Source organism: Phodopus roborovskii, unplaced genomic scaffold, assembly GCF_943737965.1.
Source record: "Phodopus roborovskii unplaced genomic scaffold, PHOROB, whole genome shotgun sequence".
Classification (NCBI taxonomy): domain Eukaryota; kingdom Metazoa; phylum Chordata; class Mammalia; order Rodentia; family Cricetidae; genus Phodopus; species Phodopus roborovskii.
Window position 1 is genome coordinate 11,114,825 of NW_026126563.1, and position 26,141 is coordinate 11,140,965.

The window sequence follows — 26,141 nt, forward strand, 5'->3', positions numbered from 1 at the left end:
GCCATCTGGGAAGGTGCCGGGCACTGTGCCGCGTGTCATTTAGAGTTGCACTGGCCTTCCCGCTGACTGTCGGTTGTCATGTCACAGTGCTGTCTCCATGACCCACTATGCACTTGCCACCCACCAGACCCGTGCCTCCCCACCATGCACAGAAGTTGGGCGGGTCCTGGAATAGCCACACTTGAAAGCTCCTATCTTTGCCTCCTGCTCTGCTCCATGTGGCTTGGCCAGGAGTAGGTTGGAGTTATCCTCTGTACGTGGTGGTCCCTGTTGAGCCAATGTCCAGCTGAAGACTCATGGAAGGCATCTTACACAGTGCCAGACACTGCTCTGTGCCGCAACTGGACACCTCTCCCAGCATTTGACAAGCCCCTCCTTCATCTCAAAATCAGCATCTCCTCTTTCCAAGCAGGAAGACACCACAAAATGACCCATTTTCATAGCATACATGTGCGGAAAGGCCATGATAAAACTTGCTATTATATACCCTACCTAAAAGAAGACAGCGCAGCAGTGATAATGAATTGTGAATGAGTCAGACAAGTAAACTAAACAAACGAAACGAAACCTACCTATGCTGTTCTAAACTGCTGCACATGGAATTCTAGGGACTGTCTGACCCTTACCCAAAGCCTTAGGGATTCCTTGACTCCACCCACTCTCACCCACACCCAGGTGGTCAGTAATTGGTCCAGCTTCACTTTGCAGACAAGCCCCAGATTCTGTCTTCTCCACCTTTATCCTCCCCACCCCCACCGCCACACTCAAACCCGCCCCCCCAGCTCTGCTGGCTACCACAAGGCTGCTCCTATAATCCCCTGGGTCTCTCTGCCCCTGCCTTTTAAACGTCATACCTTCATCCCCACTCCGTATGGGCTGAAGAAGTCTTTCCTATGATCTCCAATGATGAGGCCCTCGTCACCTCTGCCCTTCCTCTGCCTTGTGCCCTCCCCCTCACACTGACTGTGCTCCCTTCACATTGGCCTGGAACCCCTGAGTGAGCTTGAACCCCTGAGTGAGGCTCACCCACCCCGGTCCTTTGCACATGCTAACCCGTCTACGCGCCTTGTGCGCCTCCTTCATGGCCGTTCAATGGCACCTTCTCAATGAAGCCTACATAAAAGTGCACCCCTACCAGAGGGGTCCCACGGCGCATACTCCCTCCTGACCCTTCTTCCTGCCTCCCTAGCTTCAGAGGACTCCATGTGCTCCAATGCAGGCGTTTGTTCTGTACGGTACCACAGCTTCTGACCGAATGGTGTTTGCAGAGCTCTCCCCTCCTTCCCCTGAGCAGGCCAGTGCAGAGTGAACACATAAGGCAAATGAGTGCACGGGCAAGAGTTGACTAGCACCTCAGCTCCCATGGTGCTACGTCTAGACTGTCCCTCCTGTGCCTTCCCAACTACAGCTCAGACAGAAGCCCGTTAGATGACCCAAAAATTTCATCAGAAGCCACGTTTGAAGTGGAAGGAATATCTATTGCCTGTGTCTAGGTGGAAGTCACCTAACTCTTGGGTCCTCCTCCCTCCCTGGGCTCAATCTGATCAGGTGGTGTTCACTGTTTCTCACATCTCAACAGCTGGAAGATAGACTTGCTTCCTTCTGGCTTAGTTGCCTCTCCAACCAGCCCTGGGGACTGCAGGCATTGAGTCCAGGCAAAAATGGCTCAGGGAGGTATTTGAGGGACGCACCAAACATCTAAACTAAGTGCCAGGTAAACTCAACGGTGGCCTTGACAACATCGTGAAGGACAGAGTCCCTGTTTGATGGGCTTCTAGGGAAGTATTCAGTTGACCTGGAAAACTTCATACCCTGTTAAGTGGATAAAGAGAGATCACGGGCAGCCCTGCTGTGGCCACACCCTGCCTTTCTTCTCTAGCCTGTGAGCTGAGTTCCAAGCCCTCTGCAGTGGCTTCGCCTTAGAGACAAAGGGGCCGCTGCCACTCACGGGGCAGCAATAGAGGCTGTGAAACTGTGCCCACAGCCCTCAGTTTGGGTGGCACCTCCAAGTACTAGCCTGGCAGAGGGCAGGCCTTGCAGAGACCACAGGAAGCTGAGAGACTGGGAGAGGCTCAGTTCTGTAATGAGGTGGTGTCCAAATTGCAGACATCAGCCATTAATCCCCAGATGCCAGCCTGGCTCCTGGATGCCTCTTGCTGAGGTTTTCCAGGCCTGCCTGCAGAGGTTAATAAATCCCCAGAGAGCACATATGTGTTAGGAGGACGCTTACAGATATTCATACATGAGGGGCACTCTGATGTGCAGTTCACTGATGAGGAAACTGAGGTAGAAAATGCAAGCATAGCTTGCTCAATGAGACACAATGAAGAGGTCTGGCCAGGACCAAGTCCCTTCTTCCTGTCCAGCAGCCAGGGATGCAGCTGTTCCCTGACCTGGTGGTCCCCTACTCTGGCCCTACAGCCCAACAGTGTCTGGCTTCCAGAGAGGGCTTCCTCCAAGAAGACCCCTCTTCCCCTCCACTGGCATCTAATCCCTTGAAGGCCTTGGTCTCAGGCTAATCTATCATGTTTTCTGCCTGCCCCTGCCTCTCTTGTCTTGAGCCTGAGTTTTTGGTCCCCAGACCATTTCACCCCTGGCCATGTCTGGCCCTGCTGGACCACCACTGTTCCCTAAACCCCACCTGGCTACCAGGCTCAACCCTGATCTTGCCAGACTCTTCCGCTTGGCTCAGTGCATCTGTGGGTGGCAACTGTAGGCCTGGGCGCCCACCCAGTCAGGAAAGCCTGGACAGCTCAGGTGCTTTCCATGACCTGCTTCAGCTGTCACCTCCTTGTTCTTTTGTGTCACCAGACGCCACAGAAACCCTGGCTTTGGAATACCTACCATTTGTTCCCTACATGTGGGATCCCAGGACAGCCAAAATTAGATCATTAGAGAGAAAAGAAAAAATTACATTCCTGTCACCCAAGCACTTGGGAGGTGGAGGCAGGAATAGCAGGGTTCAAGGTCATCTTCATCCATACAGCCAGTGAGAAACGAGTCTGGGCTACATGATAGCCTGCCTCAAAACAAACAAAAACTGTAGACATATCACAGCTGTGTCTGCGCTATGCCTCTGGCCCCTACCTCTCCATGGCCATAAATGCAGCCTGGTAAGAACATGTGTGAATTACCCCAGCTTCCTCCTTCCTAGGTGTGGGAACCATGGCAAGTTACTTAACCTCTCTGGAACTGTTTCATGGTTGTATAAAATGAGGATAACAAGGTTGCTGTCTACTCTAAAGAGATGTCATGCTGGTGGCTAGGTTCATTTGTTTGTTGGGCGGTGCTTTGGGCACAGATGGATGGCACAATACAAATGCCACTCATTGGCTTGATATTTGTTGTTACGTTAACAGAAAAGGAAACTGAGGCCCAAGTGGTTCCTTCTTTGGCCCAGTGATACTCATACAGTCATCACAGGTTGTAGAAGAATGGTGATCCGCTGCCCAGCCGGCATCCCTGTCATCTTCCCCTTGTTCGTGTGGTTAGGCTGTGTGTGCTGTGGGAGTTGTCTATAAAGATCCCCAGGTCCCCAAACTGAGAGTGTGGATCCTGGGGCCCATCCAATCTTATAGCTCTGCCCCCCTGGCTACACGGCTGTAAGAAGTACGGTTTTTCTGCCTGCCGCCTGGTCTAGTCCTGTTGCTGCGCCAGCCCCAAATAATACATAGAGACTCTGTATTTGATATTATATTGTTGACCAGGTACTAGTTTCTTATTGGCTAGCTCTGTCTTAATTATTAACCCATTTCTGCTGATCTATGTATTTTTATATGGCCTTCTCTTACCGGGGAGGCGGCTGGTGTCCAGTTTTCTCCAGACTCTCCATCTTGACTCCTCCTTCCTACTTCCTATTTCCTCCTTGTCTCCTAGTCCCTCCTATCTTCCTTTCCTATTGGCCAACAGTGCTTTATTATTAACCAGTATGAGAAACATACAGAATGACATCTCCCATAGAAGAACGGTGATCCGCTGCCCAGCCGGCATCCCTGTCATCTTCCCCTTGTTCGTGTGGCTAGGCTGTGTGTGCTGTGGGAGTTGTCTATAAAGATCCCCAGGTCCCCAAACTGAGAGTGTGGATCCTGGGGCCCATCCAATCTTATAGCTCTGCCCTCCTGGCTACACGGCCTTATCACCTCCCTTGCAAATCAACCAGTTACTGTCTGCCTCGTTTTCCCAGTCTTATCCTGCCTGGGCTCTCCTGTGGGTGCCAAGAAGCTGTGCCTTCTGTCCTCACTCTACCCTGGCTTCCCTTGGGGCCACATTGCACAGGAAGGAACATACATGTGCCCACAGCTAGGCAGCCAGGGAAGGCCACAAGGGGCTGCGGAGCTGATGGCTGTCTGAGTGGGTTGTAGTTACTTCCATTCACTGTATCGCTCCCGATAAATACTACTATTCTGAGGGCCTCTTGGCTGTGGTCCACATCCTAGGGACCCATGGTCCTTCAAGCTGCTGCCCTGGCTTCACTTAGGGCACACCAGTACAAAACTGTCAACAAGACTCCACACTCTGTGCTCTGACTGCCTCTGTGTACTGGGACCTGAGCCCAGAAGTCTCACCTCCAGTGTACCCATGGCTCTTGTGGCAGGTTCTGCCTCCTCTAGTGGACATGAGGCCTGTAGCTCTGAGGGACACTCTGATCACTTGTTCTCCCCCACCGCCACCCCCTCTCTCTGTGGTGAGGTTGTGCCTCAAAGTTAGGGTCTCAGCACCTTCTGGGACTGCCTTGGTTACGGCAGCCCATAGAGTGCCTTGCCTGTCCCTGGAACCTCCTTCTGGTGTGGAGAAGTCTTCTCTTCCTGTTGAGGACCTGTGTTCATGGCTCACCCCTGCAGATAGGCAGGGGTCACTGCTATGGCTGGGTGGCTCTCCTGGACACAGATGCTGAGGTTATTGCTGTGGAGACCCAGGTCTGGGAGCAAGTTCTGACTAGGGCATGAAGGGAGCATGTGAGAGTCTGCAAGTTGGGTCTTGGGAGTCCTTGTAGTTTTAAAGTATTTTATTAGTAGTCAAATGTCTAATTCTTACCCAGAGTGGACTTTGGCTAAGGGGAGGCAGCCCATAGATATTAAAAGGTTGGTTGGAGGGCTGTGGAGGTGGTGTTGATCCAGCTCATTTGCCAGGCAGTGACCTGCCCATGTAATGATAAGGTATCTTAAAATGTCCTTATAGATGGGGCTGGAGAGATGGCTCAGTGGTTCGGAATACTGGCTGCTCTTCCAAAGGACCCAGGTTCAATTCCCAGCACCCACATGGCAGCTCATGGCTGCCCGTAATTCTAGTTCCAGGGAACCTGATGCCCATGGTAAAATACCAGTGCACATAAAATAAAGATAAAGACACTTTTAAAAATTCTCTATAGTAAAATCACGATCCTTTTTATTTCATTAACTCATTTGTAATAAATTAAAGAGCCTACATCTCCTGTTAACTGGGGGAAGGTTCAAGTTTACCTCTATCTATGAATGTTACTACAGAGTGCGTTGCCACGCATGTTAGCCCAAATCAGTAACCCCAGCACTCCAGGTGCTGAGATCGGAGGAGGCCAAGCTGGCTACAAATCAGGGCAGTTTCTCCAAATCTCAACACAAAGCAAACAACAGCAACAAATAGCCTAACATTATGTTAAAAGTATTCCCTTCTAATTGCATATCATCGGAAAATTGTATCTGGTATTAAACAACTTCGTTGTTTTCGTTGGTTTTTAATTCCAGTGAGTATTTATTAAGATAATATATGGCTGTAAATGGACTTTTCCAGTTTAAAGGACCAGAGCAAGGGCAGACTGTCCCTGAACGGCCTGGGTTCCACAAGGTTAAAGACAAGTGAAAGACGTGTCCTTTGCCACCCACCAGGTAGCAGGTCTGACATGGTCACACAAGCCCACCTGGGGTGCGGTGTCCTACATTCAGTTCGGCCTCCAAGTTTATCTATCCAAAAGGCAATGTGCCGTGGTGGGTGCTACTGTTCAGGGTCCTCCCTTCAGACCGTACCCAGAACATACCCATATGTCATTATCATACACAGTCCGTGGAGACCCAGAGAGCCATGTCTGGAGCCAACAGTCCTACCCCGTAGTGCATCTCTGAGGTGCCTGCCTCTCTGGGAAGGGGAAGGGATCACTTTTGGTTCATTTCACTCCATTTTACTTGGTTTGCCTGAGCATAAGAAACTAACTCAAGCAAAATTCTTGCCAAGCCTATGCTGAGTCTGCCATTTCTTCCTTCTGTTCATTCCACATCCACATTTTAACCAAAAAAAATTTTATAGTAACCATTCCAGACTTTCGGAAAAGTTAGGTTTGAGGGTGTTGCTCAATTGGGGGAGTTTTTGTCTGGCACACATGAAGCTCTGGGGTTGATGCACCATATAAATCCAGGCATGGTGGCACCGTCCTGTATTCCCAGTCAGTACCTGGGGGTTAGCGGAAGCCAGATCAAATGTTAGGTCATCCTCAGCTACAAAGCAAGTGTGGGGCCAGCCTGGGCTACAGGAGACCCTGTCTCAAAAAACAAAACAAAATCGCAGAAAAGCTGTGAGACGCATCCGTCTCCCCTTGGCTCACACTGCCCAACGTTAACATCTCCTCTCCTCCTCCTACATTCTTTTCTGGTCTGTTGGTGACCTGAGTTGCCAAAATAACGTCCTTTTCTGCCAGATATTTCACAGGCTGATTCTTTAAGACAAAGTCCTTCCTTGACCACAGGACGATGGCTAGGATCAGGACACTGAGTCGTCCACTAAAGGTGCGATGAATGTGAGCTGTAATCCATCCAGACCCTGTCTGCGGTCCTGCACTCTCCCACGCATGGGACTCCTGTCTCTCTGCTGTCTGATAACCTGGGACAGTTCTGTGGCCTCAGAACATCGTGGCCTTGACTGTGCTTAGGAAGGAGCTGTCCCTGTCCTCGGCTCTTCTGGCTTGTCCCGGAGGTTAGGCACACATCACTTGCTCTTGAGTGAGATCATGTCCCGGTCATTCTATCAGGAGGCGGTGTTGTCCTTGGGTTCCTTGCTGGTTTGGGTTACCTGGTTAAAGAGGAAGCTGCCTGTTCTCCACTGCCAAGGGTTTCCTTTTGTGATTCTGTGGGAAGGTCACTTGGAAAGTACCAGTGTTCAGCCTCTCATCCTGTGGCCTCTGTTGATGCTTCTTGCCTGAAACTGTTGTTAATATCATGGTTACCAAATCATTTCCAAATTCATCATTCTTTCTAAATATACCATTTGGCTTTCTGCGGTAGCAAGTAGTCTTGTTGATTTTTTTTTTTTTTAAATGTGTATAAATGGTTTGCCTGTATGTGGGTATGTGCATCACGAGTGTGCCTGGTGCCCCTGGAGGCCATGTGGGCGCTAGGAACCAAACCTCAGTCCTCTGCAGGGACAGCAAGGGCTCTTAACCACTGAGCCACCCTCCAGACCTTTTGTTGTTTGCGGCTGCTTGTTAGAAATCGTCCTGACCTTGTTATCCTCCTGCCTCTGCCTCTCAAGTGCTGGAATTACAAGAGGGCACAACCATGCATGACTCATCCTTGGTCGGTATTTTTTTTTCCTATTGATTGTCATTCTGGGGATGGAACCAAGGGTCTCATGAGTGTCAGGTAAGAGCTCCAGGACCAAGTGCCACCCCCCCCCCAGAATTTGTATACTATAGAGGAAGTCCTCATCACCCATCTGAGCACCTCCGGAACACTGCTGCTTAGATGAATAGGTATTCCAAGTCAAGGTCATGACTTCATGTCTGCTACAAGTCCCTAGTGTTCTAGAAGGCTCTACCCCAGGAGAGTATCTTCTGGGAAGCATGTCCCCAGGTGGCCTGGCTGGAGTGAGGATGAGGCCACATGTGAGCCTGTTGAAGGTCCTTTGGGGTCATGTTTCACCACAGATTCATCAGTCCATCAGCCCCAGCTGAAAAATGTGACCCAAGGGAGACGCTGCCTAGGTCAACACCATTTTGCATTTCCTCTCCTTCCTGGGATGGAACAAATGGCCCTTCAGGGACGGTGAACCTGTCAGTAATGAAGTTGTGAGAGGGGGAGGCTTCCCCAAGAGGGTGGCTGCTGTGGGATGGCTAATGGATTAATGTGGCCAGCAGCAGGCCCTACAGAGCCTGGGAGCTCCTGGTACTCCTCAGCAATGAAGCCTGACCAGCTCCTGGCCTGCTGGAGCTCCTTGACCTCCCCTCCCTCGGGACATTTGCTTCCCCTAGGGAAAGCCTAGTGCCCTCCAGGTTCACCATAGCCTGGGATGTTCTCCGTGGGTGTTCTGAGTCTGCCAGCACAGCCCTGCGCCCACCTTGCTAGGAGGCCCCAGGTGCCAGACTGGGCCTCTGGAAGGTGCCTGCCGGTGCTTCAGTCTCCCGGGTACTATGCTTGAGATCTCAGCGTCACAGCCTGTTTATGGGATAAAAGCATTGGGGTTAACCTGGGAGCTGCGAGGCTTTCTTCCCTCCCAGAGAATGGGTGCATCCATGGACTGTGAGCGTGTGTCTGCGGTGTCCATTGATGTGGGAGCAGTGGGTTCTGCGGCCGTGGGCTCTGTGCCGGACAGACGTGCATGTCTTACATACGCTTCCTCTCTGTCTCTTGCTAATGAGCAAACAGAAGTGGAAGGGAGCACTTTGTGAGGCGGGCGAGCCCCTGTACAGTGAAGTGACAACCACAGGTCAAGGAGGAGAGACTTGCATGCGTGTGGTCTCTTCAGGGTTAGTCCACACCCCCCATCCCAGGGGTGGTCCTCCTGCCCCTCCCCCCCTGACACCCCCCCCCCCCGGTCTCCAAGCCAGTCACTATTGGTGTCTCTGCGTCCCTCCTCCTATAATGTTTTCCCTGTTCTGTGGGTCTTTCCAACCCCTCCTCCTCCAGGAAGCCTTCCCGGCTGTGTCCTCAGAACTCACCTGCCCTGTGCTATTGTTGATAGACTTCCAATGACCCAACAGCACTGCCTGTATTTTTTAAGATTCCATAATCGGGGATGTTGTCTTATAGCTACCTGAGATACACCAGACACTGATAACCTGAGTCAAAAGTTGCAAAGAAAGGCTCTAAATGCAATATACGGTCTCAGGCAAGGCTAGCCTAGAAGATTTATTCATTTCATTTCTTTCAGCAGTTAAAGAACAAACTGCTCCAGCAGAGGACTAGAGTTTGGTCCCTAACACCCATGAGGGACAGCTCACAACTGCCAGTGTGGATTAAACAGGCTCGTGTGTGCTGCCACAGGTAGCAAGCGCTCTGTATAAACCTCCCCCTTACCCACAGAAGACAAGTCTCCAGATCCCCAGTGGGTTCGTGAAACTGTACTGCATTTTCTCTGTGCTACAATTTAATTTGTAAATGAAGAATAAAGAAATTAATAGTAACTAGTAGGTTAGAACAGTTACAAAATTGAATTCTAGTAACAGCTCTGTGTCTTGCTGTGATGTGGCCACCCTACTTGTGAGCCTATGAAATAACAAAGGAGTCTCCTGATGAGCTGGAAAGCCTTCTTTTGCAGATTGAGGTCCAATTGCAAACTAACACAGATTTAATTGCCCTTCACAATGTCATAGATAGACATCCATGCTTGCAGTAGTTCTTAGCAACCAAGGTATATAGGTTTTATTCTTTTCCTTAAGTTAAAAAAAAAAAATCACCTTTTAACTTACTTTATACCTTTCCCTTGTATAACTGGGTTGCCCATGTAAGTACTCTAGGACTATGAGATAATTATTAAGAAAAATTCAGGTTACCTAATCACAAATACTACAGTATCCCAACAGTTGACTTCCTAAGCAAAACAGATACTAGGCGTCTAACAGGCAGGTAACATATACAGTGTGGATCCATCACAGGGACCATCCACATTCCAGGTGGGGTGGAGCAGGAAAATACCATGTGGCTTAAAACCTGTGAGTTGTAAACTCTGGAGTTTTTCATGTTGTGTTTTCAGAGCATGAATAGAGTGTGTGATTTAGACTATGGAAAGCCACCCTGCAGGTAGGACTATTGTCTCAGGGAGACCTAGCTGTGAGTTAGCAGATGCAAGAGATGAAGTTCAACATGCTCCTTCCAATCTGGGTTTCCTGTGCCGGCCACAGGCCTCTGTCTGTAGCACTTTTCCTCCAGCCCTGGGCATGGGATGGAGGTAGAATGTTCCAGGGGTGGGGGGCAGTGCACTGAATAAATAGAAGAGAGAATGGCTTAGCATGATGGGCATGCTAGGTGCTGAGTGCCAGCCCACCTGGTCCCCTGTGGGGACTGTTTGACTGATGAATAAAGCAGTGCCTGACTCAACATTGGAAATATACTTTCTATTTGTTTACATTCCGTGCAGTAAGGACTGAGAGAAGTTAAGGAATTTGCCCAGAGTTGCACAGCTACACTGAACTCAGGGAATTTGGCTCCAAAGTCCCCCAATTTTGAATAACTACACAGCTCGGAGAATAACTCTACAGCTCCAGGATGTGTATGCCTGCCAGTAAGCTGCAGTGAGGGGCCTCAGGCTGGGCCTAGAGACAGCAAGGCCTGGCTGGGCCAAGTGGAAGGGCGAGGGCCTTCCCCTGGAACCACGCCACCAGGTTCACGTGGAGCCTGACAGCTCCCAAGGGCAGCCGCGTGCTCTTCCCATGACATCATACTGCCTTAGAACTTTGAGGCCAAGGGTTCTTGGAATGCTTGATTCATCCTGGAACAAAAATAATACTGCGTATTTATAACGTGCCTTTGTACCCCAAAGGCTTTCCTGGCCTTTATTTCATTGAAAGCTCAGGCCAGCCTTGTAACTACACAGGAATCAGAGAGGTGGGAAGCCACACTGAGCAGCACCTAGCAGACTCCTATAGTCCCACACCACAGCTAGGAACACCAAGGCACAGGCACTGTGTGGCTTGCCAAAACCACTTAGCAAATCATTGATGAATAAGGTGCCCAAGAACCCTTGTTTCCAACAAGAGTGAGAAAAGGAACAGGGACTCGTGAGCTACCACGTTTCCCCAGGAAAGCCACTTCCTTTAGCCTCTGCCCTGCCAGAGATAGAGCCCGTAGCTCTGTCCTCCCTCCCTCAGGGGGCAGCAAGTGAAGCCAAAGGGCCACCCTGACACTGGGCCCTAGCCCTATCCTCCAGGCTCTAGCCACAAGCGCTGCAGGCAAGATGGGCAAAGGATCGTTCCCAGTGCAATTGGAACCCAAGGCCACGCGTGGCTCCTGTGGTTTGCCCCAGACACAGTGGAGCCGAGGCTGGAAAGCTGTTTTCCCCACAGCTTTCCTTCCCACGGGCCCTCCCCTGCTGCCCCTCCCCTTGATGCCTGAGGCTCTGCTTCTGCCTGTCTAGCCCTTTGCACCCCACTGTCTCCCGATGACCCACAGCCCACCCCCCCTCCACCTCCCGTGACTTTGGCCAGCATCTTCTGGATAATGGTTATAGGGTCTCAGCAGCAATTTGCCAGCTACCCTGGGCTTCAGGACCCTGGAACAAACTTGAACCTTGGGCCAGGAAAGCATAGTGGTCAAAACTGTACATGTAAGGGCCAGACCACCAAGTTCCATCCCAAGTTCTGCTGGCCACTTGCAAACTAGGACAAGATGTCCTCCCTATGCCCTACCGATATCGCTGCTGCCCTGCCTACCCTGAGGGTAAGCAGAAGCTGTGCCTGGCATGCTACACATGCATCACGTGTATACTGCCACTCTGCTCCTCTGAAGACTGCAGTACTCTGTCATCTCTGGGAGCCCTCCGAGCAGGGCCGGCTGCAGGATGTGCTCAGAAGGGCCTGTGCTTGACCCAGTGCTAAGCTATGACTGTCACCATCTCAAAAATTCCTGATGGAAGACCGTCATTTTCTCTTTGCTCTAGGTTCTGCGCATTCCATGCTAGCCTGCCTCAAGTCCTGAGAGTAGGCCAAGCCCTTCTCTGCTGATTTGCCTTCATCCCCTAGCTCGGGTCATAGCTAGTCTCTATAAACAGCAGGCTAGTGTCTCTAAGCCCTGGTGTAGGCATCAAAGTCCCCACTATGATCCACCAGACCCCAGGACACTGAGAGCTGTTTTTCTAGCGTGCAACCACAGAACAGAGACAGGGTAGGGTGGGCAGGTGTAGACAGTGACCAAGGTGAGCATCAGGACAGGGTTCTGTGCTGCCTTAACTCCGGATGGGACTGAGGCAGTGCTGAGAGGTGCACGGAGACACTGGACACCTTCCATCACTCACACACGGCCCTCAGAGGATACTTCTGAGAGCCCAGTGGCTCCAGGCGGAGCCACTTTAAGTAAGGACGTGATGGGTGAGCCACCCACAGTTGAGGGAGGGTGTTTTCTCTTGCTGTATGGCACTCAGGGCCAGCACCACATCCCATATGCTGACCAGGTAGCCATCTGGGTGTGTCCAACACAGTGACACGTCACACTTCTAAGAGGAGCATCTTCCCTGACTGGCAGAAGCTTCAGTTTTGAACTATTTCTTTCCAACCCTGAGTGAAAAAGAAGACCACAAAGTATGGGGGGAATCTCCGGCATTGTGTGAGGGAAACAAGGGTGTTCCAGTGCCCACTAGCCCTCAGGGAGGAGTAAACAGTACTGTGTTCCAAGCCCTGCAAATGGAGGCTGGAACAGCGGTTGGCTCCTTGTTTCTGGGCCCCACACGCCAACGCTAGGCAAAGAGGCCCCCGTGCTGCAGGGAAATGCTGTCATACTGAGCCCCCGAATTTCATCTCAGTCTTGGACAAGGAGCATGGCAGCTGGTGCAAGGAGCAGGTCCTGTGGAGGTGGGCACCGGTGGGGGACGGCTGTGATGGACAGTCAGCCATCACTCTTCCTGAGAACAAGAAACCCGAGTCCCTGTGGAGTTTCCAAGTCACTTGCCCAGGAATTTTACTTTCAGAATTCTTAAGTAGACCTACAAATTATGTGGTAAAGGGTCCCACATGGAGAGAACTATAATAAGCCAGTGGACCTTGGGCTATCTGGTTGGGAGCTATTATGAAATTAAAAAAAAAAAAAAAAAAGGAACAGGGAAACATTTGTCTCCATTCGGCCTGATGTTAAAACTATTTTTTTAAAAAGCAAAATCCGAAGTTATTCTATGTACACATTCACCTCCCTGAATGCAGCTGTGCCCATTATTCTGAGAACTTTTTTTTTCTTAAAAGGGAGTTTTAGAATAAACCAAAAAAAAACAAAAAACAAAAACAAAAACAAAAAAACAAAAAAAAAATAAACTGACCATTTCCATCCCAAGACTGTATTTTTTTTTTCTTGTCAACAGCAGGTGCTTCCAGGGGCTCAAGTGGAAACTTGTTCTTGTCCCCTAAGCCATCCCCTCGCCTGAGAGGTAGTCGGATCAAACAGTGAAAAGGCATTTGACCTTTGTGGTGAATGTGTGGGGTTGTGCACAATACCCCCCGAACTAGACCAAATGTGCGCATGTCTGACACCAGAGTCAGCCTTCATGCTCACCCACTTTTAGGAGTAGAAGCAACTCACGCTGTCCCAGCCAAACCCAAACCCACAGGTCTGGTGGGGAGCAGCCAGCTGGCCCCTGACAAAGATATCAATGAAACCTAGCACCAGCAAACACAGAAGAGAGCATGCTGGCTTTGGCCAGCTCACCCAGCTACCACTAGCAAATATTTGTGAATGGCCAGAGCAGGGGAGCCTGGGCCACCATGGTTGGGGAACAGAGCCCAAGCCTGTCTGCCCATGATGCCAGTGGCCCTTGGGGCTCCTCGCCAGTCAAAGAACATGGGCCCGCTGTGGTTGTTTCCACAGAAGTCTCTGGGAATCCAGCCTTGTACGCCTGGGAAACTGGACCTCAGAATAAACGAGGGACAGACTGGCGGTGGCTTTCCGAGTCTCATGATGAGTGCTCGGGTCTGGCATCTTTGGAAGCCTCAATGGGCTTATCTAGAAGAAAGGAGGCTGAGGGTTCAGTTCAGTGACTGATCACTTGCCTAGTGTGTGTGAGGGTTAGGGTTCCATCCCCAGCATCATGCTCACTCTGTCTGTCTCAGAGGGTTTAGGTTCCATCCCCAGCATCATGCTCACTCTGTCTCTCTCGGTCTCTCTCTCTCCCTGTGTGTGTGGGGGGGTGTGTATGGGTGGATGTGTGAAAGGTTCATAGTCCACATGCACACAGAAGACACACCCAGCAGTCACTTGCCCTGAGAAGATGACACAGCTGAAGAAGGGATTCATGTCCCCTCCCCCAGTGTTACCTGTGTTCCTGCTCAGCTTCCCAAGGCAAAGCTGAGCTACCAACTAAGCTCCATATCAAGCCCTCCTTTTGAACCCAGTACGTCTGAGTTAGGGTTTCTGTTGCTGCGATGAAGCATCATGTCCAAAGCAACTTGGGGAGGAAAGAGTTTATTTGGCTCACATTTCCACATCACTGTGCATCTTCAGAGGAGGTCAGGACAGGAACACAAGCAGGGCAGGAACCTGGAGGCAGGAACTGATGCAGAGGCCACGGAGGGAGCTGCTTGCTGGCTTGCTCCCCATGGCTTGCTCAGCCTGATTTGTTATAGAACCCACAGCCCAGGGATGGCTCCACCCAGCATGGGAAGGGCCCTCCCCCATCAATCAACAATTAAGAAAATACCTTACAGCTGGAAGGTAAGGAGGGAGTTTTCTCCATTGAGGGTCCCTCCTTTCAGATGACTCTGGCTTATGTCAAGTTGACAGAAAACTAGCCAGCACACAGTAGCTTGACTGCCCAGCCAAGAGGGGACACTTGAAGATAGGCTACTTAGCTTCCCCTCCAGCCTGTGGCTGGCCCTCCTTACACGTGAGACACCACCATGTGAGTATGAGTCTGAGACCATCGACTGTAGTCTGCTTTCTCTTAGCCAATACTGCTCCATCAGGGCTGCAGGTGCCAGGTCAGGTGTAGCATTTCAGGGCTCCCCACCTCTCCAGGTGAACAACAGCAACAGGTGACATCTCTCTAGAGCCCTTGATGGCCAGCCGTGTAGGAATGACGTCATCCTTCAGTCAGGAGGACAGAAGTTGTTGGCCATCTTTCTTTTCCCTCTTCAGGGGTAGCTTCTGGGCAGAGAGCGAAATCCCACGAATGGTGGGATTTTTTCACAACAGTCTGGGAAAGAACTTGTCCTTCGGGGACATTTCTTAGGCCACGGCTATGAGGTGCCCCATAAATTCTAAAACAGGACAACAAGAGTTGTAAGGATCATGCATTATCTACCAGGGTATTTCCAAGGTCCCCCTCTGGGCTATTGACACATACATGCATGCATGCATGCATGCATGCATACATACATACATACATACATACATACATACATACATACATACATGGTCCTGCATTTAGGAAGCCTCCGTCTGCCTACAGCCACATTTTAAATATCACTCTACATCCATATTCCTCGGCTGCCAAAACACAGGCTCACCAAAGGGCATCCCCTTGCTCTTCAAAGGTATCGACAGCCGCATTCCCCTGCGTCTTGGTGTGCAGAGGATGCCTCTGCACGTGCGCCACCTCTCATAATAAGGACCCGGGGCAGCTTGGACTAAGGGCTCTCACCCTGGGGGCCCTCACCCTCATCTTTACTTGTCCTATCTAAAATCTCAGTTGGCTCCAGACCAACACATGAGTATTATCAGATAATGCTGCTTCAGGGGACATAGCTGGGGGCAGAAGCCAGGAGGGCTCACCACCTCACCTGCTGGTCCTTCCAAGTGTTCGTTCCACGCTACATCTCACTGGCATCGTGTAACGTGGGTGAGATGCTGCCTGTTAGAGAAGGCTTGCCTGGCATCCTCTCTGATGGCCCATGGGACGGTCTGGACAAGTAGTGAAAGAGTGACTGGCGGGCCAGGTCCTGATCCCCTGCTCGTGTCCGGGTGAGTTTACATGGCACGCTATTATCGGGTCACTATATAACCCTCCTCTCTACCTCTCCTCTCTCCTTTGCAGACGGCAGCAGAGACCTCCAGGAGGGAATAAGCCCCAACAGCATGGTGACCATCAGCCCGGCAGTGCCAAACACAACAGGGACCACCAGAAATCCTACCAGTGGGGCTCAGGGCCCCACCCCTCAGGGAGGCCCACACACCATGGCTACAGCCAGAACAGACGCTGGCACCATGGCAACATGAAACACCCACCAGGAGACAAGGGAGAAGCAAGCAGCCACCGTAACGCCAAAGAGACCGCGACTGTTGAGAACCCCAAACTTGAAGATAGCCCAGGGGACACCGGACACAGTGGCCTTGAGCCCACCTGCAGCCCTGACACTCCGGCTCCAGCAGCTTCTGAGAGGCCCGCCCCACAGCCGCCAGGGGGGCCAGAGGCTGAGACCAAGCATAAAGACAGTGTTCTCCCCGAGCGCCTCGGGGAGCGACCCAAAATCACCCTGCTCCAGTCTTCCAAAGACAGGCTGAGGCGAAGGCTGAAAGAAAAGGTACCGGTAATTGACTTTTCCTTGTTCTCTCTTGCAACTGGGAGGACAGCTGAGAGGTAGGATGGGAGGACTCATGACTTGGGATGGGTTCCTCTCTAAAGGGAAGCAAGGCTTGCGTGGCTGTATAGACCACCACACCAGGTCATCATTGTCATGGGTGTCACTGGAGCATCACAGGCTGAGCCCACGGCAGCTGTACTTGAACCCTCCAACACATACTGGCTCTTCATCTTCTGCCCCCCAACACCACCACCACCGAGAGGCCTTGGAGACACAGGAAAATTAGATGCGATTGCATTAGATGCTGTGGGACAAGAGCTGAGTCCAATTGGCCCTGCTCAAAGAGTCAGACAAACTTTCCCTGAAGAGGTAGATGGTCTAGAAGGGACAAGAGAAGAAAGAGGTCATTTAAGATCCCATCCTCAGCCAGGCACTGGTGGTGCACGCCTTTAATCCCAGCACTCGGGAGGCAAAGGCAGGCAGATCTCTGTGAGTTCGAGACCAGCCTAGTCTACAAGAGCTAGTTCCAGGACAGCCTCCAAAGCCACAGAGACACCCTGTCTCCAAAAACCAAAAATAAAGATCCCACCCTCATGTGCCACAATACATGGTAAGACTCAAGGAAAGCCTCAGGGCTCTTCCAATGTCGCTGTGTCACCTTCAAGGGAATGGTGGCTCTGAGAAGGAACCACCTTCCCAGTGTGCATGTCCACGGGAGAGCTGGATATAGAACCTCACATCACCTCCGGCCATTCTGTTCTCGGGCCATGGGTCTAGTCTGTTTAGGCGCATACAGTTTGGGGTAACCTCACGCCATTTTCTGCCTCTCCAGTCAGTGATCTTACCCCAGTTACTGGCCACTGTCCTAAGGGCATAAGCAAGGTGGTGTTTTCAATTGTTAATTGTCCTCCTAGAAGCACCAGCCATTTGGATAGCACATCAGAAGATTGCACAGTGGTTGTGTGTAGAATGACATCCAACACAGTTACATGGGATGCTAAGCTAGGGCCAAGTCACATGGAGCCATTCACCCAGGACCATGGCTGTTCATGGCGTTTAGAGAGGATGCCTGGCGGCTACACCCGGGCCACTCCCAGCACCCTGCATATGTTCCAGATCCTACTCACCCCAGTCTGGTCTTCCCTGAGTCATTTTCTCTCTAACCCAGTTTTCTATTTATTATTTTACCTTATCTTTGAGAATTCCCATTAAATCATTTCTAGATTAAGGGATCTGATGGATAAAATATGTAGATGAGAATCCTGGGTGGAAGCCAGAACTCACAAGCCAAGCGATGTCAACCCAGGATATCACTGAGCCTAAGGAAGAAGTCAGCAAAGAGCAGTGTGGCATGATGGCCCCTGGTGGGAGTTGCATTCCCTCACACCCTCCTCTCCGGGTTCTCCCATCTTCCTTCAGGCCATCCCAGGCCTCAATTCTTCGCTCAAGTGTGTTTTTATCTGTCTCCCATACCCCCAGGATGAAGTAACAATAGAGACAAGCAGTCCTCAGCCAAACAAGATGGACAAGTTGATGGAGATCCTGAACAGCATGAGGAACAATAGCAGCGACGTGGACACCAAGCTCACCTCCTTCATGGAGGAGGCCCAGAACTCCACCAACTCCGAGGAGATGCTGGGAGAGATCGTGCGGACCATCTACCAGAAGGCCGTGTCAGACCGCAGCTTTGCCTTCACAGCCGCCAAGCTCTGCGACAAGATGGCACTCTTCATGGTGGAGGGGACCAAGTTCCGGAGCTTACTCCTCAACATGCTCCAGGTAACCAGACACCAACAGCTGCTGCCCCTCCAACAAGGGCTATTGCTAGAGAGAGGGCTGCAAGTCCTGACAGCAGTTGAGCCTGTCCCAAGTTCCTTGCCCGATTAATTATAGAAAATAAGGCGGCATTGAGGGGTGAGAGATGCGCAGCTGGATCTGTGTGTGTTTATGTGAATGCTCCATGGTTACAAAGGACCAATATAATTTTATAGGTGGGTTTTGTTCAGCCGGCCTTTCTCCCTTTCTATTTTCATGGTAAGAGTCTGGTTATTGGCCCTGTGCTTTGACCTCTACATGTCTGAGCAGTCATGAACTTGCTGTGGACCTGCCTCCCCCGTCTCCTTCCCTCCCCGCTCTCCTCCTCCTCCTCCTTCCTAGGGACAGCCCCAATGAGCTTGATGGCTTCTGCGCTTGGTATAGCAGGGATGCCAAAGCCTTATGGCTCAGGGCGAGGACTGTCTGACTGCAGGTACATTGAAACCCTAAGTAGGAGGAAAGTGTGGCCATCCAAGATTTTCTTGATGCCTGGTACCTTCCCGCTCAATGTCCCTTTCCTTCCGGAGAGTTTCTCCCCAGTCCACTTGTTGCTGTCTGCCAGAGACCAGTGTCTAGCCACTGCCTCACAGGCCAGTGTGTAGTAAGTGTTGGCTGTGCACTGAGACTGAGTCCGTTACATCAGTACCGATCACGTATGGTGACAGTTGACTGGTGACCCCAGATCTGTCAGGGGAGGGTGGCATGGCAGCTATACCAGCCATAATAACATTTTTTGGAGACTCTAGATGTGGGGGGGTTGGGTGGGAGTATGTCTTCCCTATTATTTTATACAACAGACCAGTTAGGATACAAATCGTGTCATCGGGGTTACCTGGTTAAGCAGTCCCCCGGAAGTGAGGAAAGTAGGGTGACAGCTAAAGAGACCGTCTGCAGCAAACAGGTGAGTAGGGTGGCCATATGCCAGGCTGTCCAGGAAGTGCCGCTTCTGAGAGTCAGAGGGTCTCTCCTCATAGTTACACACGGACAACAGATGTACACAGGGCATATGGCCCCCTGGTTCATGGTTCGCAGTGCTATCCCTAAAAGCAGAGGGAAGGTCATTGCTGGCCCACCTGCCTCTGGTACACTGGGCCACCCCTGTCCCCTTCTGTGTGTGTCTTGCTGTCTGCAACCTGAGCCTCTCTGGCCAGCCTCAAGCTTCTCTCCGGCTTTAAGCTGTGATCAGGTTGCCATTCCTGGATCGCCCATGCTCCCCTGGTGATGAATTCCCGCATTACCTGAGGGATTTGCACATCGGCATGTTCCTCGCAGGCCGGAATGTCCTGGGAGAGTGGAGAGGGTGACAAACAGGCAGGAGAAGCCTGTCTGCCATGCTTCACCAGGCACAGGGGAGTCAGGGACAGGATTAGCCTCAGACTTGGTTTGCAGATTTTTTTTTTTTTTTCCAGAGAAGGGCCAGAATGGAATACAACTTCTAGACCATGGCTGCTAGCTGTAAGAAATCCATGTAGCCCCATAGTAAACGGGCACACAGGCCTTGTGGTACCCGGAGAGATAACTAGCTGCAGGGGCTACCCCAAGATGGGTTATTTGTTCTAGAACTCATGGCAGGAGCAATTTAAGTTATTGAAACCCTGCCGTGTGCCCACGTGGAGTGAGTGGAACCTGGCGGGACAGGCACCGGGGTAGGCAAAGGCAATGCTGGAAAACCAGAGGCTGGACCTGGTCAAGGCATCAGCAGTCAGGGCCTCCGCGAGCCCCCAGGGAAATGCTGCTGGAGATGTCAGAACCTCGGAAGTGGGCACAAGTGACCCCCGTGAGCTGTTCCCATTGCTTATTGCTCCAAGACCTGGCCCTGAATGAAACAGTCTTGGGCTCTCCTGTCCTCGCAAACTGCCCCTCGCTCACACATTCCTATCACACAATGGTATGAATGATACAAACTTAGTGCCACCCCCAGAGGCCACCTTGTCCCAGGGCACTCACATCCTGCCCTCTGCTCCCTCACCACCACCCTGCAGCCAGGCTGGGCCTCCCCAGTAGACCAACTCCCCCATCTTGTCTAGAATTCCCTTTCAAATTCACTTCTCTTCTGCCTAATTCTCAGCCCTTTGCCAGGGCCATCTCAGACACCACTCCCCTGGGAGACCAGCCCGCGTCTCAGCTCTATGCTCCTGTGGTGTTCTACCCTTCTCTGCCCCAACACCTGGCTCCCTGCTCTGTCACATGACTAGCCACCCAGCAGCGACCTTGGAGCCGAGGGTGGGTTTTAAACGTATACAGGAAAGACAGGAACTTCATCTTGTGACCACAGGAACCCGTAGTGACAAACAAGTGCATGTTATCATTGCCTACTTCCCCGGCTCTGATGGGTGGGTACCACCTCTGCTGAGCACAGCCCTGTGTCTGGCTGGCTGCTCAGGGCTGCTGCCGGCAGGTCATGGTCATGGAGGAATGGCTACTGCCAGAGGAAGGCACCAGAAGCTTCCCCCTCTCTTCTCCCAGTCAAGAAGGGAACTCCAGGAGACAAACAAGGCCCACATTGTAAGCTCCAAGGGTGCACCCTCCTGGTGACCCACAGAAATGGGAGTAGGCCATGTGCCTAATTGTGGCATTTAGGTTCTTCTGTAGGCTTACCCCCATCGCCCGCTTCCTGTGAGCCAATGTGGGAGCCCTCCGAAAAGTGGAACCAGAGGCTTGGCCTTGACACCTGGGCCTCTCTGGTGATTGGCCAAAGCCCTTTGGGCTATGAGGGAAATCTTAGCTGTGCCAGGTGAGGTACCTGAGTACCCAGAAGCCTGCCTGTCTGCTTGGGCCTCTGTTCCTCCCTGTATCCAAGTAGGTGGCAGTTAGAGCAGGCCTTTCTGAGAAGCGTAACCCGTGGCCCCTTGCCACCCAACCCAGGAAATCTAAAAGGAGAAGCAATACACCAGGGGACTCGATCCGCCTTCACCCCTCTGAGGGAGTCCGTCTTCACTGCCCACAGAGCCCTCCCCCCTCCCCAGAGCTCCTGATCTCTGTCCACTCAGTTCCACTTGACTCTGGGTTCCCAGCCAATCTGGCAGGCTCCGAGTCTGCGCTCCTACTGTCCGACATGGCTGCCATACAGGCTCTGAGGCCCAGCTTAGTGACAGGGACGGCAAAGGGGCCAGGTGTGAAGTGCCCTGTACACACCCCTCCCAGTGGCTGTTTCTGGATGTGGCCCTCCCTGGCTGAGTGCTCTTCCAGGCTGGGCTCTGGCATGAGGACTCGGCAACATGGTAGGAGGGGGGCAGCCTTTAATGTGGTAAATACTCTCACGGCAGATGCCCAAGATTCCAGGTTGGGCTTCCGTGCCCACAAAGTGGGAAATGGGGTGTGGAATGGAAGGTAGTCATAGGTCCTTCCCAGATTGACTCCCTCCATCACCCTGTCAAGAAACCTGAAACTCTCGCTTCCTTCGTGAGTCCCATAGGCCTCTTGTAGACCCTCATGACCAATCCCACACACAGATCAAATTAGTCAGTTCGTATATCTAAACCAGCTCCAGTGTGTGCCTTAGTTGTGGGTACTTTCTCAGTAGGGTGCTCATAAGTAAAATTATATTTATTAAGTAAACATTTCTTAAATATCTATTATGTGCCAAGTCTAGAATCTTCACTAGAGTCTCTGCCTGTGTTCCAGCCTAGCTTACGGTACCGATTCCAGGCTGGTCCAGCACCCACACTTTTTAGAAGCAAAGCATTGTAAGAGTGAGGTCACCTTCATGACTGGGCAAACAAGGCACAGATCCTTACCACTGTGGCCGTCCAGCATGGGGATCCAGCCTGAGGATTGTACGTTTCAGACCCCAGGTGTCCTATAGAACAGACTCTCATTCATTGTCTGGGATCAGGTAGGGAGCTGTGGCTTCACACTGGGGCTCTCCCCAGACCAACTGGATGAAGTTCTCCAAGCATACACCTGGACGTCATGGCTTAAAGAATTCATCAGGCCATGTGAGGTGAGCACCACTGCCAAGAAGAAGGCCCGGAGACTGTGACAGCATTGTCCCTTCCCGAGCAGCCTCTCACACAACGAGCCAGCTAAAACCTCCTTCTCGGGTGCTAGGCTCTTTACTGGGCCACACAGAGGGCTCAGACTGGGCTGGTGGGAGAGCTTAGCAGCTGGTAGAATGCTCGTTCTATCGTTTCCCAGCCTCATGTTTCCTTCTGTGCAGGAGCTGGGCTCCACCCTCCCTTCCTGGAAAGACTCCCCTACCCTGGAAAAAGGAGAGACCCCCTCCTCTCCCACTGGCCCCTCTGTCCCCTGCTTGAAACTTGCTGCCTCCCTTTTCTTGGCCTCTGCCATTGGTTGGCATGACCAGTAAGTGTTTTAGGAGAAGGGCCTCACTCTTACCCCCAGTGCTGACTAGGCCACCCCAAAAAGCTGGCAGCAACCACCTCTGTGGCTCTGCCCTGCCCTGCCTGAGGCTTCCAGACCCTTCCTGTGCCGAGCTAGCCAGCTTTTACACATTGATTGCTTCCACTTCTTGGAGAGTGCCGGCTGCCCTGGACCGAAGCAACCAGAAAGCTCCCATGGTGCCCATCAGGGAATTGTGGTGTGATCCCTGGGAGGATGAGAGCTCCGGTTTCATGGGGAAGGAAGAATGAGTGTGCCTCTTTTTATGGGACCTTAGGAATGACAGGAATCAAAGGCCTGAGCCCCCTCCACCCAGTTCTGCCTGGTCACCGCCCTCTGCCTTCCCCTCGAATTCAGAGAGGGCTCTTTTGCCTAGATCTGCTTGGGTAGTGCAAGTTCAAGCCCTCCTCTGTAGAAATGTGTGTGCCCTGTTTAGCCAAGAGGTGTCTGCATCTGAGCTATGCAGGGAGAAGTATTATTAGAGCAGGCATCAGTGTGCCTGTAACTGAGCCCCGCTCTCCATAGCAACCGTTGCTAACAACACATCTAACAGAAGGATGTGATACCTTTTTTTGAAAAGGGGGGAGAAAAAAAAAAAACCTCTTCATCTGGACCAAGTCATAAACACAGCAGGGTTGTTGTGCAAAGACAACTCAAGATCGGAGTTTGGCACTTGGCCATACTTCAAAATCAATTGCTCTCCACTGGTCCCTCCTGGAATATAGCCTTTTAAAAAGCTGATCTCAAGCGTTTCTGGGCAGGTCACTGTTTAGCACTGTGTTTGGCCCTGTGACACAGACGGACTCAGGTGGATGGTGGTTCTGTGGGGTCTCTGGAAATGTCCTCGGCGCTGTAAAGATTGGTGAGAGACTCGGATGTGGCTGCCCGTGTCAAGAAATCAAAAGCCTGCCTGAAGCCCCAAAGATATTTGTTCCCCGCCACATCCCTTAGAAATATGTGTGGACCCGTCTCCTAGCCTGCTGAGCCCAAGTCACAGGCTTGGGTGGAGGAACAAGGCTGTTCCTTCAACTGATTGTAAGAGAAAGCTCTCCTGCTCTCTTGGTTTCTGGGAATTTAAATCATGCCCTGTATCCTAAGTTAGATGTTTGCATGCCTCACATTCTACAGAAGAAAGGGCAGGGCTGGCCATGGTTCTGGAGTTGAGCAGTTCTGAGCTGAAGACTTCTCAAGGGCAAGAGCCCTGGCTAAGTTATCTTCCAGGTCCTGGCATCATGACTGGTACACAGCAGATGCTCAGTAAATGCCCCACTGGCCAGGCAGTGATGGTGGGGTCCCAGTGCCCATTCCTGTGTGTGATTCCCAGGGGGGTTCCTCCTACACAGACAGAGAGATAGACAGGCAGGCAGACAGACGGAGAGGGAAGGAGAGAGAGAGAGGAAGAGAGAAAGAGAGAGAGGTTAAATCATGCCTCAGCTCTAAAGTGGCTATCTAGGCTCCTAGTTCCCATCTCCCATCCCAAGTAGGACAAGGGTTGGGAGCTTAGGGAAATCCATTCCATGAAGCCTTCTATGGGGAGTGCAAAGTCCATCCTAGGGAAGGGCAGGATTGTCCCTGTCCCTTCAGACTTGGGTGAGCCAAGGCTTCCCAAAGAATACTCTTTTCCAACCCAGGCTGTATCACCACCTTACCCGCTGTCCCCTGCCTCCTCACCTGCTTGCTGCCACACCCACAGCTGAGCCCATGTGCACTCTAAGCATGTAAACTAATTTTAATGTTGGCTCGGCCGGGCATGCCCAGGAGAAGATTACATTGTTCTGAGCATTCCAAAGCTGGAGCAGGAGCCTTGGGCCATCACTGCACATGCTCTCCATCGAGGCTGCTGAAGCCAGCAGGGACAGGACACCGGGCTAGCAGGCAGCGCCGACTCTTCCCCACAGGCAGGCCACAGAGGGCCTCATTTTTCTCAAAGGCCTGGCCTCCGAGGACCCTCAGGAGTAGTCTATGCCCACTCTGGAATGCCAAGCTTAGGGAGGGGTACGAATCGCTGGTACACTCATTGGCAGCCCACAGCAAGCTTGCCTCACGTGTCCCAAGACACGGGTGGTCACAGGAGCTTGGACCTCTGTAGAGTCTGCTGCAGCAGTCTAGGGCCATGACTGGGAGAGCTAATGCCTGCTCCACACCCAGCCCTTAGCCATGCTGGAGCCAGGGCAGGTCAGAGCTGCATACCTTGCTGCAGGCTTTGTCTGCCCTAGCATAGGGAGTGAGTAGATTTTTATCTGCCTTTTCCCAATCACATTTGTCTCCTCCCAACCTTATTGAGCGCCTGCTGTGTACCGCGTGCTTTGGTAGGCCTGGTATATGTGTCAGTTCATTACAGACTCTCTAGTCTCCCTTATCTCTGTTGAAACCAGTCATGCGTACCAACCAGATCGCATTCACTCAAGGAGCGAGGTCAGTATTTAGGCCAGATCTCTCTGACTATTCATTGGGGGCGGGGGGGGGGGGTAGAATGAGGATAAGGTGGCTTCTTGGGACACTGAATCTGAGGCTCTGGAACTCTGGGGTGCTCAGTGAGACAGAGCAGCTGATCATTTGAACATTAAAATGTGCTTTGGACACTAGGCCCTGGTGACGCGGGCTTACAGTCCCATCACTTTGGAGAGGGAAGCAGGAGGGTTATGAGTTTGTGGGAACAGCTTGGGCAATAAGGCATGACCCTGTCTCAAACAAACAAAACTAGACCACCTGGAACAGATAGCCACCCTTTGAGTCCCTAGGCAGGACTTCTGCTCTGGAGGCAGAGCTGAGACCCTGGGAGCCTAGTGTTGTAATAGGGTTACCTGCTGTCTCCTTTGCTGAATCTGAGCTTCAGACCCTGGACTTTGGGAGAAACTGAGTGAGTGTGTACCCACCATCTTCAGCCCGGACCTAAGCCCACAGTGCCAGCTGCCCCACGGGTATGGAGTATTGGAGAGCAGGAGGCTGGACTATCTCCAGACAAAGGTCACCCTTGGCCTTGGGCTTGAGACATATCTCCCATGCAGATTCAGTTTGGGATAAGATAGGTGAGGGGTGCTTGTAAAACAATGACCTTAGGATAGGCCTGGGGACTTGACTGGTTTTCCAACCTTCCTAGCGTCTCCAGGCCAGAAACCCCACACCAAAACATCACCTGCGTCAAGCCATTTCTTTCTTTCTGTCTGTCTTTCTTTCTTTTTTTTTTTTTTTTTTTTTTTTTTTTTTTTCTTTTTGTCTGTGTTTGCCCCAAGGTTTCACAGACTGGTCTTGATCTCTTAGTCAATCCTCCTGCCTCCTCCAGTGAGTAGATTTGCTTAAGCTCTTCCTGTCTGAGGCTTGTGTCTTAGGGACAAAGAATTATCAATGTCCTACCACCAACCAGCGTCATAGTGTGCTGTGACCATTCTGCTGTTACCTTAGCACAGAGCAGCCTTGGGCAGTTGAAATGGATGGTGCTCAGGTGCCTGCCACTGAAGACAGGCGCACGGTGTTCTGGTTTTCTAGTCCCCGGGCCCAGAAATCTGTCCCTGACTATTTTGCCAATACCCATGCTCCTGGCCAGGCCATGTCCTCTTCCCCGTGCACCTCACCTCCCACCCTGGCTCCC

General features: G+C 51.7%; 1 protein-coding gene across 3 annotated transcripts in view; it reads left to right on the forward strand.

The window, feature by feature from the left end:
* Positions 1 to 26,141, forward strand: part of Ctif (cap binding complex dependent translation initiation factor) — a 226,012-nt gene that overhangs the window by 126,673 nt on the left and 73,198 nt on the right. For 2 of the 3 annotated variants that reach the window (XM_051201994.1, XM_051201993.1), the window contains exons 8-9: positions 15,910 to 16,402; positions 17,876 to 18,175. In XM_051201994.1, coding sequence (XP_051057951.1) covers positions 15,910 to 16,402; positions 17,876 to 18,175 — 793 coding nt within the window. The remainder of the gene's footprint in view (positions 1 to 15,909; positions 16,403 to 17,875; positions 18,176 to 26,141) is intronic. The other variant, XM_051201995.1, reaches the window with a different exon arrangement.